The sequence below is a fragment of the Anabrus simplex genome, chromosome 13 (assembly GCF_040414725.1).
Source record: "Anabrus simplex isolate iqAnaSimp1 chromosome 13, ASM4041472v1, whole genome shotgun sequence".
In the NCBI taxonomy this organism is placed as follows: Eukaryota; Metazoa; Arthropoda; class Insecta; order Orthoptera; family Tettigoniidae; genus Anabrus; species Anabrus simplex.
In genome coordinates, this window is record NC_090277.1 from 41,571,283 (window position 1) to 41,589,639 (window position 18,357).

An 18,357-nucleotide genomic window follows, 5' to 3' on the forward strand; every position below is an offset into this window, starting at 1 on the left:
ACGGACCTCCCTCTAAGAACTGCCAGAACTTATCTTTCAGTATTACGACCATAAGTACTGGCATGTCAAAAACTGTCTGTTTCGCATAATTTTCTTATTAATAACCTTAATGACAAGATGCATGAAATTCGCTCATAGTTTCTTTTGAAGGGACTGTATCGGAACAGAAAAGAAAAGCAAGGGCCGTAGTTCCTGTATATCTGTCTCTCCCACTGTTTCTCTCTCAGCGAGAACGCTCTTGGGGTAAATTGGGCGGAACGTAGGGTGCTTTAAATTAGCAGACTTATTTCAAGGATGGCTGAAAAAGGGGAAAAATAAAGAATCTCGATCGCGTGTTAAATAAGACTGAAATTCTTTATTAGGGACCATAACAAAGGTGGAAATAAAAGTACCAAGGAACTGAATGACTGCTTGTAATCGATCCTCTCAGGAATAATGGCGATAATAAAAGGTTAACGCATGCGCATTGCATGACGTTGAGCGCACACTCCTGGCAGGAGGGCCCTATTTGTAGTGGAGAGCACGTGTGTGTGCATTGATGAGGTGGGGGAAGGGGAAGGCTGCTCCATTAAGTCACCCACTTCAGGTCATTTCCCTCGGCTTGGCCCTATTAAAGAGCCAATAGAAGGCTCGTAGCGCTACGGCGAATTACACTCGCCAAGAGTTTGTGTCGGCAAGAATAGATTTCTAAGTCTGGATTGATCCTGGACAAACGTAACTGTTGAGGATTTTGAATGACGTAAGTTCCGCTTTAGAGCCAGTTGTTTTGAGAAAAAATAATCTTCTCTTCAGGAATTTAGTCGAACTTGATGTTTGGAACCGTTTCAGACATAACGGTCCCCAAAAGGTATCAAGTGTATGGCTTCTCCTTTTAACGAACGGTTACAACGGTTACATGTAACGAAAAATATTAAGACTTTTTTAGTATTTAGTTAGAACGCGTATATCGCCGAGTATATTCAAGTTACGATTATGATTGTCTCAATTGACGGATAAAAGAGCAGGCTGTCTGTTGGGAAAAAGAAAACCAAACAAACTGAAACGTAGTTTCTATGAAAGGCAAAATGTGTGCTAAATATGCAACGTCACATTCATACTCTGTTACAAGATGGCGCTGTGTTGACTCACGGGATCAGTTGGAGGTTAGCTGTCGTTGTGAATACATCGTGGTCAGTTGTATAGAATAAAAAATAATTTATTTATTGATTTAATTATTAGATACAGCCTATGGTGGGTCATTTTACACTAATAATAAGAACAGGTTTAAATAAGTTTAAAAGATAACAATCGGTATAAAGAACACTGTTAAGTATCAACAGTAAATTATTATCAATAACAATGTAACAACAATGGCTACGATAACTGGCAAGGCTCCATTACAGAAGAAAGGTCGTGGGTTGGATGGACGGAAGGAAAAATAAACCTGGAGAGGACTTAAAGGAATCTTTTAATTTTGTGTTTGAAGGAGACGAAAGGTCAATATCGGGTAGTGAGTTACCAAGGGTGCGGAGACGGTGGAAAATAGAGCGTTGTTGTAAGGTTAGGTGCGGACAGGACACATGATGAGTATGCCTACGAAACCCTCAGAACCCTTCGTCCGTTACAATAGTGACAGTCTACAGCCCAATTTTTTCTGTACCTGAAGATGTCTGCTACGAATGCGGACGAAATGTATGGAAGTCGTAGGAGTTCCAATGGATCGCGCTTATACAGCCCAAATGATTACTATTTAATGAATGCGTCTGACGGTCATGTCAGAATCTATTTGTTTTTTAATATTACAAGTGACTTGAGAGTTTATCCTCGTTTAGGTCGTTATACTGAGCGTACTTTTTAATGGCGTATGGCCTACAGTGAGGCTGTTGGTCTTTCGAATTGATGACCATAGGCGGCCTGCATGTCTGCGAGGGTGGGGCTCTGAATGTTGAGCACGACACACATACCCAATCCCCGAGCAAGATAAATTAACCATTTTAGGTTAAATTTCCCGACCCGGCTTGGATAGAGTCGGATACTGAACGTTTTGATTGCGCAGTAGGCGGTCGTGAAGCTATAAGCATTCGGGAGATAGTGCGTTCCACCTCCACCTGAAGCCAGTTCTGGGGCTGTAACTTAATTCAACTCACAGTCGTTTCCTTTCCTCTCCTAGACCTTTCCTATTGATTGTCGCGATAAAACCTATCTGTGTCGGAGCTACGTAAAGCAGACTGAAAAGAAGACACTTGTCAGCTTTCAACCTTGGAAATGGTTTTCCGTGCTCTCTCATTTTAATACGAGAAACGTGTTAATAAGAAATGAGACGAAAGTTATGGTAAAGGAATTTCTGTCTGTCGAAATAGAGATGTTAATAAATTCCAACAAAAGGTATGGAACTAAACCAGGCCACAGCGTTACTTACAAATTGATTGATGATTGTGGAGGTGCGCATTTAATTGACAGAAGTTTGCAGACTGAACACGGAAAATCATAATACAGTAGTTTATAATGATGATGTAAGCTCAGCGGACAAAAAAAATTAATCATCCCTGGAGAAATCGTAATGCAAAGTAACTTCTCCTCTTACCGAGCTCGATAGCTGCAGTCGCTTAAGTGCGGCCAGTATCCAGTATTCGGGAGATAGTAGGTTCGAACCCCACTGTCGGCAGCCCTGAAAATGGTTTTCCGTGGTTTCCCATTTTCACACCAGGCAAATGCTGGGGCTGTACGTTAATTAAGGCCACGGCCGCTTCCTTCCCACTCCTAGCCCTTCATTGTCCCATCGTCGCCATAAGACCTATCTAAGTCGGTGTGACGTAAAGCAATTAGCAAAAATAACTTCTCCTCTGGACTTGATAACCGCCTGGATTCGGTTAGGAGGTGAGTCCACAAGGTAGTGCAGTTACGTCGCACCGAGATTACGCCACTCGCTGAGGATTTGATGGCGCCACCAAATTGCGGCGTTTTAACCGCTGTTGCAACATGTCGCACAGATTTTCAAGTCGGTTGATTTTGCAGGCCAGTCGAAATGTAATAGGATGCGGGAGTGTTCATAAAATCAGTCACTTTGTTGTTGTCATCTAGAAAAATCGGAGTATCAAGAGCGTACTCGTCTTGCAGATATTTAAAGAAAGGCAACACCTGATCATGCAGAATGTTCAAACAAACATGCTGGTTCATGTTAGTGGTCCCCTCAATATATACGAGGTTTGTCCGGAAAATACGTATAAAAGTTGAATAATAACTTTATTTGACAATTATTCAGGTATTACTATATGGTCTCCTTCAAAGTACTCTCCCTGAGACAAGATGCACTTCTGCCAACGCCGTTTCCACTGTTGATAACATTGTTGAAAGTCTTCAGTTGTGATGCTGTTCAGTTGCCGTGTCGTTTCTCCCTTGATGGCTTCCACATCACCCAAGTGCCGCCCCCGAAGCACCATTTTGCATTTCGGGAACAGGAAGAAGTCACAAGGGGCTAAATCGGGTGAATAAGGCGGGTGGTCTGTCACGTTGATTGAGCTTCGGGCCAAAAACTCACGCACAACGAGCGACGTGTGAGCGGGCGCATTGTCGTGATGAAGGATCCACCTGCCCCCTTGTGCCAAATCCGGTCGAACTCGGGCCACACGAGCTCTGAGACTTGATGTTGATGCGCTGTTCCTCAATCAGAGAGAGCTCCATACCGACGGCAGGTGAAAACGGGTACCTTTCAACAAGCAGCCGCACACTGCTACTGACACGCAGAGCTCTCCGACTCGAATTGAGCGTTGAGAAGATTGGCGACAACAGCAGTGCCACCTGGCGGCACCTCCACGATACGTGATACGTCACCCCGACGGGATTTATACTTTTTTTCCGGACAAACCTCGTATCGTATGGTTGTACAAGTACACAAAAGTTTACAAATAATCAAATGGAAATATCCAAATTTGACAACTATTCCAGAGCACTTGGTGTAGAGTCTTCAGACTACCGTCAAATGCACGAAGTGGGCACTCCAGAACAATGTGTTGTATGGTTTGGTCCTCCACTCCACAGTCACAGGCAGCAGATGTACGGAAACCCCATTTCTTTAAGGTGTGACCACACCTTCCTTGACCCGTTCTAATGCAGTTCAGCTTCGACCAGGCTTGGCTTGGTAGTTGGAATCCCTCCACCTTCTTTGTAGGATCTTCAACCAGGTGAGCATTGTTGGGTGGATGCTCGTTCCAACGTTGTTGCCACTTGTAGGTCATGTTGAAAGAATTGATACTTTCTAAATCAACCGAGGGTGGCTTGCGTGATTTCAAACTTGTTGTTGGTGGATCTTACAGTGCATCATACAACGGAGAGTTCTTACGAGAGGTGATCTTCTTGAGCAAGTTTTCCTCCTCAGTGCGCAGGCCCAGTCCACCCCCAAGGCATCTCATACCCACCTCCGGCTTGAACTTGACCTTGCACACATCCAAGATGAAATCCTTCATTTGGCCTTCGGTGCACTCAGCGACGTGCGTCACTGGAATACAGGCAAAAGCGTGATTCGTCAGACCTCATCACGTTTCACCAATTAGCTACTCTCCACGTTCGATGATTTCTAGCCCATCGAAGACGTGCAGCTTTATGAGCAATGGCCTGTTGCGAGGCGATCAACTCCAAGTGTTCATTGCATGCAGTTCCCGTTGCAATATTCTCTCGCCAACAGGTTGGGATGTACCTTCATTTACTGACTGCAGCAATTCCCGTCGGGTTTGTAAGCGACTTTTATTTACAAGCCGTTAAACGCCTCTCAGTCAGGATCGTTTTCCAAGCACAATTTCATGGCCACGTGTAGTACACCACTGCTTGTAGACAACTTGAACAGTCCGCTGCGAAACACCAACAATCCGGCAACTTCGCGCACCGTATGGCCATGCGCACTGCCAAACACGATTGCCCCTTTTGGCCACTCTGTCAGATCCTTACACCTACACTGTCCGCTTGAAACATCAATGTCTCGCTGATCGCTACTGCCTTATACTCGCGTAGAGGCAGTGCGCGTGCGGTTGAGCTGCGCCATCTGTTCATAGTTAACCATCCATCTGTGATTGGGCACTAGTGTGACTAATCTTTGTCCGGTGAGCTTATGTACAGTATGCATTTATCTGTTCTTCAAACTGACAGTTCGATCTACAAGAGTGGTACTCTAATAGGCCATTCCTCCGCAGAGCTTTTGCCATTAACTACAGCAACACGCAGAACCAATATTGCCGCCTGTGACAATCTTCGTAGTGGTAGAACTCTGCAGATATCTCTGGGACAAACTGATTCCTTCACTCGAAACTACTATACATTCACCTAACGTTTCTTCGCATATATTTCTCATTGTGCTTTATATTCCCTACCTAGATATTGTATAGGGGCTGCCTGACCGAGGCGGTAAAGGCGTGCTCGGTTCGCCCGGAAGGACGTGGGTTCGAATCCCCGTCAGGAAGTCGTAAAATTTAAGAAACGAGATTTCCACTTCCGGAGGTGCATGTGGCCCTGAGGTTCACTCAGCCTACACCAAAAATGAGTACCAGGTTAATTTCTCGGGGCAAAGGCGGTCGGGCGTAGAGCTAACCACTCTACCCCATCACGTGCCGAGGTTAAAAATGGTGGAAGCCTTTACCTTCCACTCCTCCAAGGACCTTCATGGCCTGTACGGAGGTGACTTTGACTTTTTAGATATTGTATGCCGAATACTTCCGTCTCCCCGCAAACTCACAATACATGCGCCTCTTCCATTTTTCATCCACAAAATAAACAGCGGTTTTCTTATTTCTTCGTTTGGAGGCCTTTCGTTCTTTATTGAAATTTTTGAGATAATGCCACGCAGTTCCAATAATGCGTTCTTTTAGTCTTACATTCTTCCATAATCAGCTGCTTTAATTACTACTTACACAAGCCCCAACCTCGATAGCTGCAGTCGCTTAAGTGCGGCCAGTATCCAGTATTCGGGAGATAGTAGGTTCGAACCCCGCTGTCGGCAGTCCTGAACATGGTTTTCCGTGATTTCCCATGTTCACACTAGGCAAATGCTGGGGCTGAACTTTAATTAAGGCCACGGCCGCTTCCTTCCGACTCCTAGGCATTTCCCATCCCATCGTCACCATAAGACCTACGTGTGTCGGTGCGACGTAAAACAAATTGTAAAAAAAAAAGTACACAGCATTTTATTGTTTTGAGACTGCAGAATATCTGGGGGAATTTCTGAGTGCTATGGACAGAGTCTTAGGGAAGGAGTTCAAGACGAAAATAAATTACTCCAACACAAAAGTAAAGGGGTGCATTCGAACGAAGTCAGGTGATGCAGGAAATACTAGATTAGGCAATGAAATCTTAAAGGAAGAGATGAATATTGTTACTTGGGTAGTAAAATAACTAGAGCCCGGAATTTTATGCATTAATAGGTTAGAATGTAAACTTACTGAAGCGAGAAGCAAGTTTAGTCTACCTTCACAACGACTATGCTATGGTGTTTGCATAATCATTAGGGGTTCGACCCATCAGAACGCTTATAATTTATGTTACTCTTTCTACATTATGGAAGAGCGGGTGGCCGACATTTCCTACTAACCCGATTAGTTTGCAATCTAACCTATTACCGCATGACAATCCGGACTTTAAAAATAACTAAGGATGGCAGACGTAAGGAGGATATAAAGTGCAGACTAGCGCAAGCAAAGACGGCCTTTCTTAACATTAAAAGAAATTTGCTCACTTTCAACATTGATATAAGAATTAGATGTTTTTGAAGACTTTCGTCTGGAACTTGGCATTGTTTGGAAGTGAAACGTGGACGATAACTAGCTCAGAAATAAAGATAATAGAAGCTTTTAAAATGTGGTGTTACAGAAGAATGCTGAAGGTGAGATGTATAGTTCGAATCAAGAATGAAGAGATATTGAATCGAATTGGTGAGAGGAAATCGATTTGGCTAAATTTGACGAGAAGAAATAGAATTACAGGACTTGTTCAGTTAATTCTTGAGGGAAGTGGAGGTGGTAAGAACGGTAGGCGTAAACCAAGGTATGAATATGACAAGCAGATTAGAGCAGATATAGTAGAATATATAATAGTCATTTAGAAGTCAAAAGGTTAACACAGGATAGGGTGGCCTGTAGAGCTGTATCAGAGCAGTCTATGGACTAATTACTCAAGCACAACGCACAAGCTTAGCAACAGGGGAGATGACACTGGAAAACATTCACCTGAACATTCCTACAACGTTTTCCCAACACCCTTCTTAGAATGTTGTGTACTACATTCCTTCGTTCACATTCCATGGTTTTTGCAGTGAATGTTGGCGCTGTCTTCACGAAGCCTTTCTCTCCCTTATTAAGTTTATAGCCTAGTGACTAGTCCGTTTCTTATCGTCATTACTCGTATCTGTGGAGTTTTATCCTTGAAACTGCAATGAGGTAATCGGTATTAAAGATCATGAAGTAAGTAAATCGAGTCTTATCAGAGAATTAGTACGAGAGTGCAGACTGCTGGAGTAGTCGATTTGATTTGCTGAGAACTGAACGGAATTATGAGGGAATGTGGCCATACAAGTGTCTGGAACGTGGTTAGCGTGCTACCCTCTTGCACATGAAATAGTGAATTCAATGGGGACGGTGAATATTTGAAGATACGAAAAACCATTCACCGTCGTGTCGTTGATGTCTGAATTGATATCCTTAGAGTTTGTGCTTGGGCCACTGACGGTGGTTAGCCCGTTGTATGCCGCTATGTCCAGTGCCGCGCGAGCATTTTACCGCCCCTCAGTGGCAAGATTTTTCACTCACATTCGCGAATAATGTGTTCAAACCCCAGTGTCGACATTCCTGGAGATGATTTTCCGTGGTATTTCATTTTCACGCCAGGCAAATGCTGGAGCTGTACCTTAATTAAGGCCACGGTCGCTTCCTTCCCACTTCTAGCCCTTTCCTATTTCCTCGTCGCCGTGAGACCTTTTTGCGTCAGTGTGACGTAAAAAAAACTTCTATTGAAAGAAGGAAATGAAGAAAAAGTACCGGGCGAGTTCGCCGTGCGGTTACGGGCGCGCAGCTGTGTGCATGCATCCGGGAGATAGTGTGTTCGAACTCCACTGTCGGTAGCCCTGAAGATAGTTTTTCGTGTTTTCTCATTTTCACACCAGGCAAATGCTGGGGTTGTACCTTAATTAAGGCCATTGCAGCTTCCTTTCCGCTCTTAGCCCTTTCATATCTCATCGTCGCTATAAGACATCTATATGTCGGTGCGACGTAAAGCAAATTCTAAAAAATAGAAAAAAATATGTGATTTGGCATAAGCCCTACTGTTGACAATAGAAATCGTGCGACCCGGATGGGAATCGAACCATAAAACAAAGAACCTGACCAGATAGCCTTGGAGCAGGACTCGTTGCAAGTAGTAATGAACTTTGCCATGTAACTGTTAGCTCACCACCGGGAGATGATTAGTGTGAACCTTACTGTCGGCAACTCTAAAGAAGTTCACATATTTTCACTCCACGAAAATCCTGAGCTGAAAATGTATTAAGACCACGATCGCTTCCTTCCCTATTCTACCCCTGTCTTAAACCATCACCACCAACAATACCTATTAAGAGCTTTATGTTTAGAATTCCCCAGTTTCGAATGAACTGGCAATTTGAATGGAAGTCAGGGTAAGCTACGCGTGACTTGCAATTTCTGTCATTCTGTCTGTCATTCATCATTTATTCCTGTCCTTATTTTTTCTGTACTTAATTTCATTGAGAACGATGCATTTAAAAAAAAATACTTTATTTTGTTCAACATATTCTGGAAACGGAAGTTGAGTTGGTAACCGGATGATGGCTTTTATACTGTTGTTACACTCTGCTGTATATCAATTTATATAAAGACGGGAAAATGAGTTCCTCCCCCCTTTCGCTCTCATGTGTACCTCTCTCTGCCCCACTCTCACCTTTCTCTGATGCTTTGTGAATTGTTATTCCGACGGAAACACATTAAGTAATCTGAATATTTACAGTAATGACCGGTCGGCACGCCCTACCCATTGTTCCACCCTTAATAGGCAGAGCGAACTGAAGCACGACTGGGCTTTTGAACCCAGGAATGGATTGGTGATAGAAAACATGTTCTGCATTATTCAGCAATTTCTATTTTCAAGAATGTATCTCATAATTTGATCCTTCTTCGCGACTGCCCCAGATTTTAAAACCATTTATTCTGAGTTAATTGATACCATTGTAATTGTTTGTGTGGTGCAGGGTGCTTCGAGAAAGGGTAGTTTGATCTGTCAAGTGTATCGTTCTTCCCGGAGAAGGTTTGATTGCAAGTGAAAGATGTGTTCATCTAGCAGCTGTTATCTGTGTGATGTCCTTGACTGTATGTAGAGATATCATATAGGCCTATTTCATTGATACAAACCTACTTGTCGGTTTATGCAGAGCCCGGGTTTTAGATAATAATAGGTTAGAATGCAAAGTTACTGGAACGAATAGAAAGTATAATACAGCCTGCACAAAGCAAATGCGATGAGATTTACATAAACATTAGGGGCACGGCCTATCAGAACCCCTAGAATTTATGTTACTCTTACTACGTTACTGAAGAACGATGCTGAAGACACTTGCTTCTGTTGATATTAGTTTGCATTCTACCTTATCATTACCTGAAACTCCGGGGTCTACAGGTGAGAGTGCTAAAATTTTCTCCTCAAATAACTCGTAAAACTTAAAGGATATTAATGTTTTTTTTTTTCAATTTTAGTAATGTGATCCGGGGGCTCATCAAACTTGTGCTACTTTCCAAAGAATCAGTATCCGCCGATATAATGGTACTTTTAAATGGAGCTACTCTCGTTTTCGCACCTAACATTAGAGATACCGACTCGTTGGCTGAACGGTCAGCGTACTGGCCTTCGTTTCAGATGGTCCCGGGTTCGATTCCCGGCCGGGTCGGGGATTTTAACCTTAATTGGTTAATTCCAATGGCACGGGGGCTGGGTGTATGTGTTGTCTTCATCATCATTTCATCCTCATCATGACGCGCAGGTCGCCTAGGGGAGTCAAATAGAAAGACTTGCACCTGGCGAGCCGAACCCGTCCTGGGATATGCCGGCACTGAAAGCCATACGACATTTCGTTAGAGATACCGCTGTTGCAAACTCGGGGGGTGCGATTCTTTTCAAAATCCGACAGGGACATCTCGAGGAAATGGAGTGTCTTCAAACCTGCTTCATTCGCCAGACCTAGGCCGTCCCATTCGAGTGCACTGTTAACCAACTTTTAATATCGTCCTAGGTTACAGGAAAATGGTAAAACATATGTGTGTCGTCTCCTAACGGATAGTATTATCCTGAAGCGTAATGTTAACTAGCGCCACCACCCTCGTCACAAACACCCAGCCCCCGGGCCATTGGCATTAACCAATGAAGGTTAAAATCCCCGACCCGGCCGGGAATCGAACCCGGGACCGCCCGAACCGGAGGCCAGTACGCTGACCGTTCGGCCATCGAGTCGGACTCTGAATCTACTAACACAACGCGAGGTGTAATTGTGGATCCTACAATGAGGGAAATTGGGAAATGAACAGAATACCGAGCTGCATCATCACTTTGGTCGCTTATTATATAACTCTTGAACTACTGATCTACTTTGTACCAAATTATGCTTGTACCAACTGTTCCGTATTGATTCACAAAACAATGCAAAAATTTCCCCCACTTGTTAGTACAGTAAACCGTGAATAACAATACAAATTTTGTTGTAATTTTCCTTATTTTAAAGCGACTCTTCTTGTTTTGTTGCAGGTGCTACATCAGGACGTTGAAGCCCACTCTAAAGTGGTATCTGCAGTTCTTCGCCGCTGTGAACGTAGTGCTGCCTCTGAGCCAAACAATTCCAAGACTGAATCTCCTCTGGCGCTAGCTCGTAAGCTACAGCGGAACTACCTTCATCTCTACCTGCGCTCTTACGAGAGGCTGCTGTATCTCGAAGGGGAGCTCAAAAAGCTCAGGAATCCGGTGAGTACATGCGCTCTGCAATCATGTAGAAAAAGTTATATAAGTTTTAGGGGTTTATATTAAGCGTACCCAGTGTGTTTATGCAACTTTCATTACAGAACCATCGTACGGGACAGGAGATACTTGCTATTCTTTAAAGAAAAAATCTCATTATTACTGCATAAAATGGTGGGTTTCTTAATTATAACGCACCAGTTTCTGGCCCTGTTTATTCAATCACAGTTAAAAGAGCACTAACACGATCTTTTTCTCCCCCCCTCCCCCCCGATCTTTCTCCCCTCCACACCTACCACATTTTATATCTCCTTCTCACGAGACTGCCAACGGCTGTAGCCGTGTTGAAACACCGGATCTCGTGAGATCTCCGAAGTTAAGCGACATTGGGCGTGGTCAGGAGTTGGATGGGTTGCCACGCGCTGTTGGCGGGGGGTAAGGGAATGGAGGAGCGGAAAGGAACTGGCCAACCTACCGCACGTAAACTCCGGCTCAGGAACACCTCTGCGGAGGTTCGGACCTGCCTTCGGGCAGAATAACCCCTACCTTACCTCACGAGACTAACGCCTTTTACCACTGACTGATTTCATATTCATCAGTATTAAAATTTTTATCAGGTATAAATTACAAGTGACTCAAATAAGTTCTCGACACTGGTTGACGCATAGCACGTGTGAGTGTTTTAAATGACTCTTTACTTTGGAAGCCTATCGGAGCCTTCTATTGAACGGATGCACAAAGACTACACATTGAAGAACCTTCTTTTATTCTTTCAGTAGTGAGAGACTTTATGTTTACTTCAATGTGTCACTGCGCCAGATTTAAATTATTAAGCCGTTACTCTTCTGTTATGGCACATGGTGTGAATGGTCAGTTACAGATTATGTCTTTGCATATATATTTGTGATTCATTTTATGGCTGATGATGACATTATATATGTCGAAACCGGTCCCCAAGTTGAATAAAAGGTACTTGTAACATAAACACGTACCTACTTAGTGTTGAAAAGGTTGAACCTAATAGATATCGTTGTATTAATATAGCGTTAAAAATTTAGCAGCATGTTAAGATTCTTGCGTTTATCCAAACATTTTCTGGGAACTGTTAACTAACTCGGTGTTAACTCTCACAAAAGTCACGATCAGTGAGAATCTAGAAGGCAGTGGCGGAATCATGCAGTTTATGAGCGCGCTGCGATTCGCTTTCGTTTGCATACAGCTGTAAACCAAGGCGCGCGAAGTTACATTTATTCAATTTTTTTTGTCTTAACCTTGAATTTTTCTGATGCTCTAAAGACCAGTATGAAAAAAAAAAAAGCCGAGAAGAGAATGCGTGGTTCATATTCCTCTTCTTTTGGAAATTGTTTCCAGATACATACCGGTACCAAGTGTTCTCTAGGACCTTTTTAATAGGCGCACAGTCCTGCCGTGTTAACAAATTCAGTAGAGACAATACGCGACACATACCTTGCTAAAATGGGAGACAGTTCGACGGTGGCGCTCCTAGTGACTTGACCTGAAAAAATCGTGCTAAATTCAAATATCAATGGAAATGCATATACGGAAATGGATAAATAAATTACGTCTAGAAAGAAAGTGTTATTTAGATATTAACTTCGAAGTTGCTAAAGCAATTCTGGATAAATGAATGAAGAATTATTTAAAATGTTATTATTCAAAGACTGAAATTAGACATATAAACAAGATGTGAAATGCACTGCTGTGAAATGGCTTGATCTTTCATTTATGCATTACTTTTTTAGCTTTAGCATTCCTGCCTGAACTCTTACGGTTGGATTTGTCTTTTTTCTCATTTAAAAACATTGTATCATCACATTAAGACACTTGTCAATAAAAATATCGTCACATTCCTTACACATATGATGCAATGAATTAACATTTAATAGCTGGACAGTTTTCCTCTTAACACGAAGCCTACTAACAGAAAGAAAAACTATAAAATTCCGGCTTTAATCTGAGAAGAGGGATAAAAGTATGAAAATGTTGTCGATAGTGATGCTTTGAGGAATATTTACGTACAATTAGAGTAAAAAATAATGTAACATACCCTTGGCTGTATAGTCGAGGATTTTTAAAGTCGCTGGCCTGGAAATGATCTGAACAGATCTTATAATTCTTGTATAAGCGTAACGTCCCTTCTTTCTTGTACACCTTATCCAAAACACTTCTGTGACATTTCAAAACCCACAGATCACACCTACAACAACACATTGACATCGAAGGTTAACTGCTGCACTATAGAATAAAATATGCGTACCGTATTACATTTTAAGCCAGTTAAAATATGGGTCGAGCAGGTCAGATGATTATGAAGTACTATAAAGATCTCTGTCACTGGGAGAATATATATGCAAACACAATATTACTTACATTTTCTTGTCGCGAAGGAACCTGAAGAACGACCGCGCATTCTTCTCTACTTCATAGTTACACAGCACATACCTTTCCCCTCATGTTGAGAGGAGATATCAAGGAATGACACACTCTATTTAATTATGTCAACTCACTGAAAACGCATAAATAACACCAAAAACTTCACACAAAAATACACATGCTTTTATGACAGAATCAGTAGTTTTCAGGTCTACTCGCTAGAGAGAGCTCCAATAGTTGTCCCTCGATATCTCGCTCAGTGTCGCGTATTGTCTCTACTGTATTTGGTGTTAACAGACCGCCCGGCCATCTGAACCTAGATACGTGTTAGTCTCGTAACATTTAATACCTATTTTGAGTCCAAGAGTACTCCAAATTAAAATGTAAATACTGCAAGACTGTTTATTTAAATGTTAAATGTTCATTATTGCCAACAAAATGGCATCAGTTACACCCGAGTTCAAATCTTCAGCTTGGCTATCACGTAATATCGTGCGCGACCGGTGTCCGCATTAGCATGCGAGCAGTAGATTCTGCATGGCACTCCACAACAACGGAGCGTTTAGTCCCGGTGTTACGTCATGATGAACGAGAAGTTCAAAATACTGTTATGTCTTGTTCGTGATGATAACTAGAGATGGGAATCATAGGCACGAATAGGTTAGAATGCTAACGTATTTGAACAAGGCGAAAGTGTATGTTACCCGCATGACGGTTCTGCGGAGAGATTTGTATAAATATTATCGATCTGAACTATCAGAACCCCTAAAATTTATGCAGCTCCCCGACATATCTGAAGAGCTGCTAGATTTCACTTGCGCCTTGTTCAAATACGTTTGCATTCTAACCTGTTTGTGCCTATAATCCCCCATCTCTATTGATAGCACTAAAATGGTTCAATTTTTGCAATTAACGTTTAACTGTCTAATAATATTGTTGATTCGAAGTATTTCACGCGGGACTGCTCATTCCTGGCACCGGGCTGGCGAAACTTTCTGGGGAGAACACTGTATACCTATTATGGAAAGTAAACAAACTAATGGATCCGTGTTACAAGTGATGCATGGCAGAAAATTTTGTAATGAATTCAACGTACATACTGACGTTAGGCAGCGTGCGATTAAGCAGCTGAAGCAACTATATGAAAATCATCTCGTTTCTAACTCTTTCATGTTCCAAATATTCAAGATACAGAAGTTCTGCATCTAATGCACCTGCCATATTTTGAGCTAACAGAGAATTTAACTGCTTTAACCTGGGCAGTTAAATTAACTGAGAATTTAACAGATTGTTAGTCTTGACCAATGTTGATTGAATGATAATTGAATGATAAATTATTTTAACAGGCAGTTAAATGTTAACTGAGGTTGAATAAATCGGGCCTCTCTGATTTAATTTCAGCAAATTAACGTAAGCTCGTACTTTACAATCGGGTGTCCGACTCGTTGGCTGAATGGTCAGCGTACTGGCCTTCCGTTAAGAGGGTCCCGGGTTCGATTCCCGGCCGGGCCGGGGATTTTTATCTTCATTGGTTAATTCCCATGGCCCGGGGGCTGGGTGTTTGTGCTGTCCCCAACATCCCTGCGACTCACACACCACACATAACACTATCCTCCACCACAACAACACGCAGTTACCTACACATGGCAGGTGCCGCCCTCCCTCATCGGAGGGTCTGCCTTACAAGCGCTGCACTCGGTTAGAAATAGCCACACGAAATTAAAAAAAAACAATCGGGTAACTCAGTAATTAAGAATTTCGGGACCCATGTTTAGATGACTAAATTTTCACCCCTAGATGTTAAGAATCTATGCCTTTAATGCTGTTATTTTAGTCATCAGTCCATAGAGTGGTGTGATGCAACCCTCCATGCCACCCTATACTGTGCTAATCTTTTCATTTCTGCGTAACTACTACATCGCACATCACCTTGTCATATCCATACCTTGGTCTACTATTACCGTTCCTACCGCACCTTCACTTTCTTCAAAAATTAACTGAACAAGTCCTGGCTGTCTCAAGATGTGTCCTGTCATTTTATCTTCTTCTCGTCAAATTTAGCCAAATCGATCTCCTCTCACTAGTTCAGTTCAGTATCTCTTCATTCGTGATTCGATCTACCCATCTCACCTTCAGCATTCTTCTGCAACACCACATTTCAAAAGCTTCTTTTCTCTTTCTTTCTGTGCTAATTAAGGGCTGACTGAATTAGAACCATGAAACTAATTTTGAATCGTACGATCAAGCGGGGAACACCATAGGTTGCCTGTACTTGCGAGTAGTACCACTAAATTCGGTACGAAATAGGTTTGTGATTAGTAGCAGTAAAAGCCTGGCCTGGTGGATTCCAGTACCCGTGCGTCGTACCCATGTGAGCAACACCGCGGGTCTGGGCGTAGCCTGTGAGTTGTACCACTATATGAGCAGCACCGTGGGTCTGCGTTGCCTGTGATTAGTACCCACTATGTGAGGAACACCACGGGAATACCGGCGCCCGTGTTTAGTACACCTAGGTGGGGAACCTTCTCGGTTTGCGTTGGCTATGAGTTGCGCCATTGTGTGAGACACACCATAGGTCTGCGTTACTTGTACGTATTGCAATACTTGTGAGTAGTACCATCTTTTGTGGAACATCGTGAGTCTTCGCTACTTCTGATTAGTACCCCCAACATGACACATACCATGGTTCTACTTTACTCGCGACATATACCATTCTGTGAGGCCTTAGACGTGGATTTTGCACCCCCTTTAGACACCAAGCATCATTGTGCTTTATAAATGGTTCCTTGGTCGGTAATAATGTTATTTTCGATCTGTTTCGAGTCTGATCCACTGTTTATTGTTTGTTTTTTGTTTTTTTGTTGGGTTCCTGTCCATCCATTAATTCTTCATGACATATTTTATTTTATTTTGGTCAGTGGATGCCTTTGAAATTTTTGTTATTTCATTTCATACCATTAGGGGCCGATGACCTTCGATGTTAGGCCCCTTAAAACAAAAAGCATCATCATCTTCATCATCATCTGTGCTAATTCTCGTCCATGTATCGCTTACAATGCCACGTTCCAGACGAAAGTCTTCAAAAACCTCTTTTTTAATTCCTATGTCAATGTTCGAAGTGAGCAAATTTCTTTTCTTAAGAAAGACCTTCCTTGCTTGGGCTAGTCTGAGTATTATGTCCACCTTACTTCTGTCATCGTTAGACATTCTTCTGCCCAAGTAACAATATTCATCTACTTCCTTTAAGACTTCATTCCCTTATCTAATATTTCCTGCATCACCTGCACCCCATTGCTTTCGTTTTGGAGTTACTTATTTTCAACTTGTATTCCTTCCCCAAGACTCTGTCCATCTCATCTTCTACCGCTTTTTCCCACGTCTGTGGGGTCGCGTATGCGAACTGTGCCGCACACGTGGATTTATCCCTTTTTTACGACCGGATGCCCTTCCTGACGCCAACGCTGTATGGAGGGATGTAATCGCTATTGCGTGTTTCTGTGGGGGTTGGTAGTGTTGTTTTCTGTCTGAATATGAAGAGGAAACTGTTGGAAAAAACATAAAAACTTAGTCCCCGGGCCAGAAGAATTAATCAGACACGATTAAAATCCCCGATCCGGACGGGAATCGAACCCGGGACCCTGTCAACCGAAGGCCAGTACACTGACCATTCAGCCAACGAGTCGAATCCCCAAGACTCTGTCCATATCATTCAGCAATTTCTCCAGATCTTTCGAAGTCTCAGATAAAATAAGAATATCATAAGCAAATCTCAGGGTTTGATTTCCTCTCTTTTGATAATAATTCCCTTTCCAAATTCTTCTTTGATGCCTAATATATCTTACTTCCTGAAAATACGAAATTTCTGACAAAATTGCTCCGATATCGAGGATATTATTCCTGTAACATATTTAGATTCAAAAATATTAAGCTGTTTTAGTTATATTCTGATTTATTATCAACATTTTTGCGTTGTTGTGCACCGTCCACTTACCATGTATTGGCTGAAGTGGCATAAAGACTCCAGAGGTTGGCCTGAAGCAGGTAGGCGGTCTCATTGAACTCATTTGTCAATGTCCCTTCGTTGGTAACAAAGGAAATCGATGTTCTACAGTCGACGTCTATGACCTGAGGGACATTTTGCAACCATCGAGTGATATTACCAGCAAAGCAGGACATAGTGAACTCCCACTCATTTTTCTCACCAGTTCACTTCCGTTGACTAAACCAGTAGTCTATTAGGTGAGCGCACCCTCCCCTCCCCCCCCCCCCCCCCAGCGGGTCGCGGTCTGAATTTTATGGCTGTGTTGGCTACCATGGGTAGGGCACGCTAACTTTGCCACCAAGTGAGTTCACAGAACAGTACTACAGTAGAACTTCATGCTGTGAATTAATCGATTAATCGAACAGATTAACCGATCAGTTTTTTAAATGCCAATCAACCGATGACATGCTTTGAAATCGATTGATCAAGTCGATTCAAGAAACCGGGTGAAGTAAACTTCACCGATCTGTGAATCCTGTTTTTTTCTCTTTCTCCGGCAGGTAGATATCAATCAATCAATCAATCAATCAATCAATCAATCAATCAATCATTGAATTTCATTTTTTTGCAAGTTGCTTTATGTCGCACCGACACAGATAGGTTTAACCAGGACGATGGGGCACGAAGGTCCTAGGAGTTGGAAGGAACCGGCCGTGGCCTTAATTAAGGTACAGCTCCAGCATTTGACTGGTGTGAAATGGGAAACCACGGAAAACCATCTTCAGGGCTGCCGACAGTGGGGTTCGAACCCACTATCTCCCGAATATTGGATACTGGCCGCACTTAAGCGACTTCAGCTATCGAGCACCTGTCGCCCAGGTAGTACATTCCCTACAATTGTTTGCCTAGCCTTTTCTTAAATTATTTCCCAGAACTTGGTAATTTATCGAACATTTCCGTCGATAAATTATTCCAAGCCTTTATTCCTCGTCCTATAACTGAACATTTGTCCC

At 42.6% G+C, this 18,357-nt stretch overlaps 1 protein-coding gene across 1 annotated transcript in view; it reads left to right on the forward strand.

Moving 5' to 3' along the window:
• The window catches only part of klar (klarsicht), a 1,195,270-nt gene that overhangs the window by 912,397 nt on the left and 264,516 nt on the right, over nt 1-18,357 (forward strand). Inside the window, exon 10 of the mRNA XM_067157231.2 lies at nt 10,762-10,974. Within this exon, the coding sequence (XP_067013332.2) occupies nt 10,762-10,974 (213 nt within the window). The remainder of the gene's footprint in view (nt 1-10,761; nt 10,975-18,357) is intronic.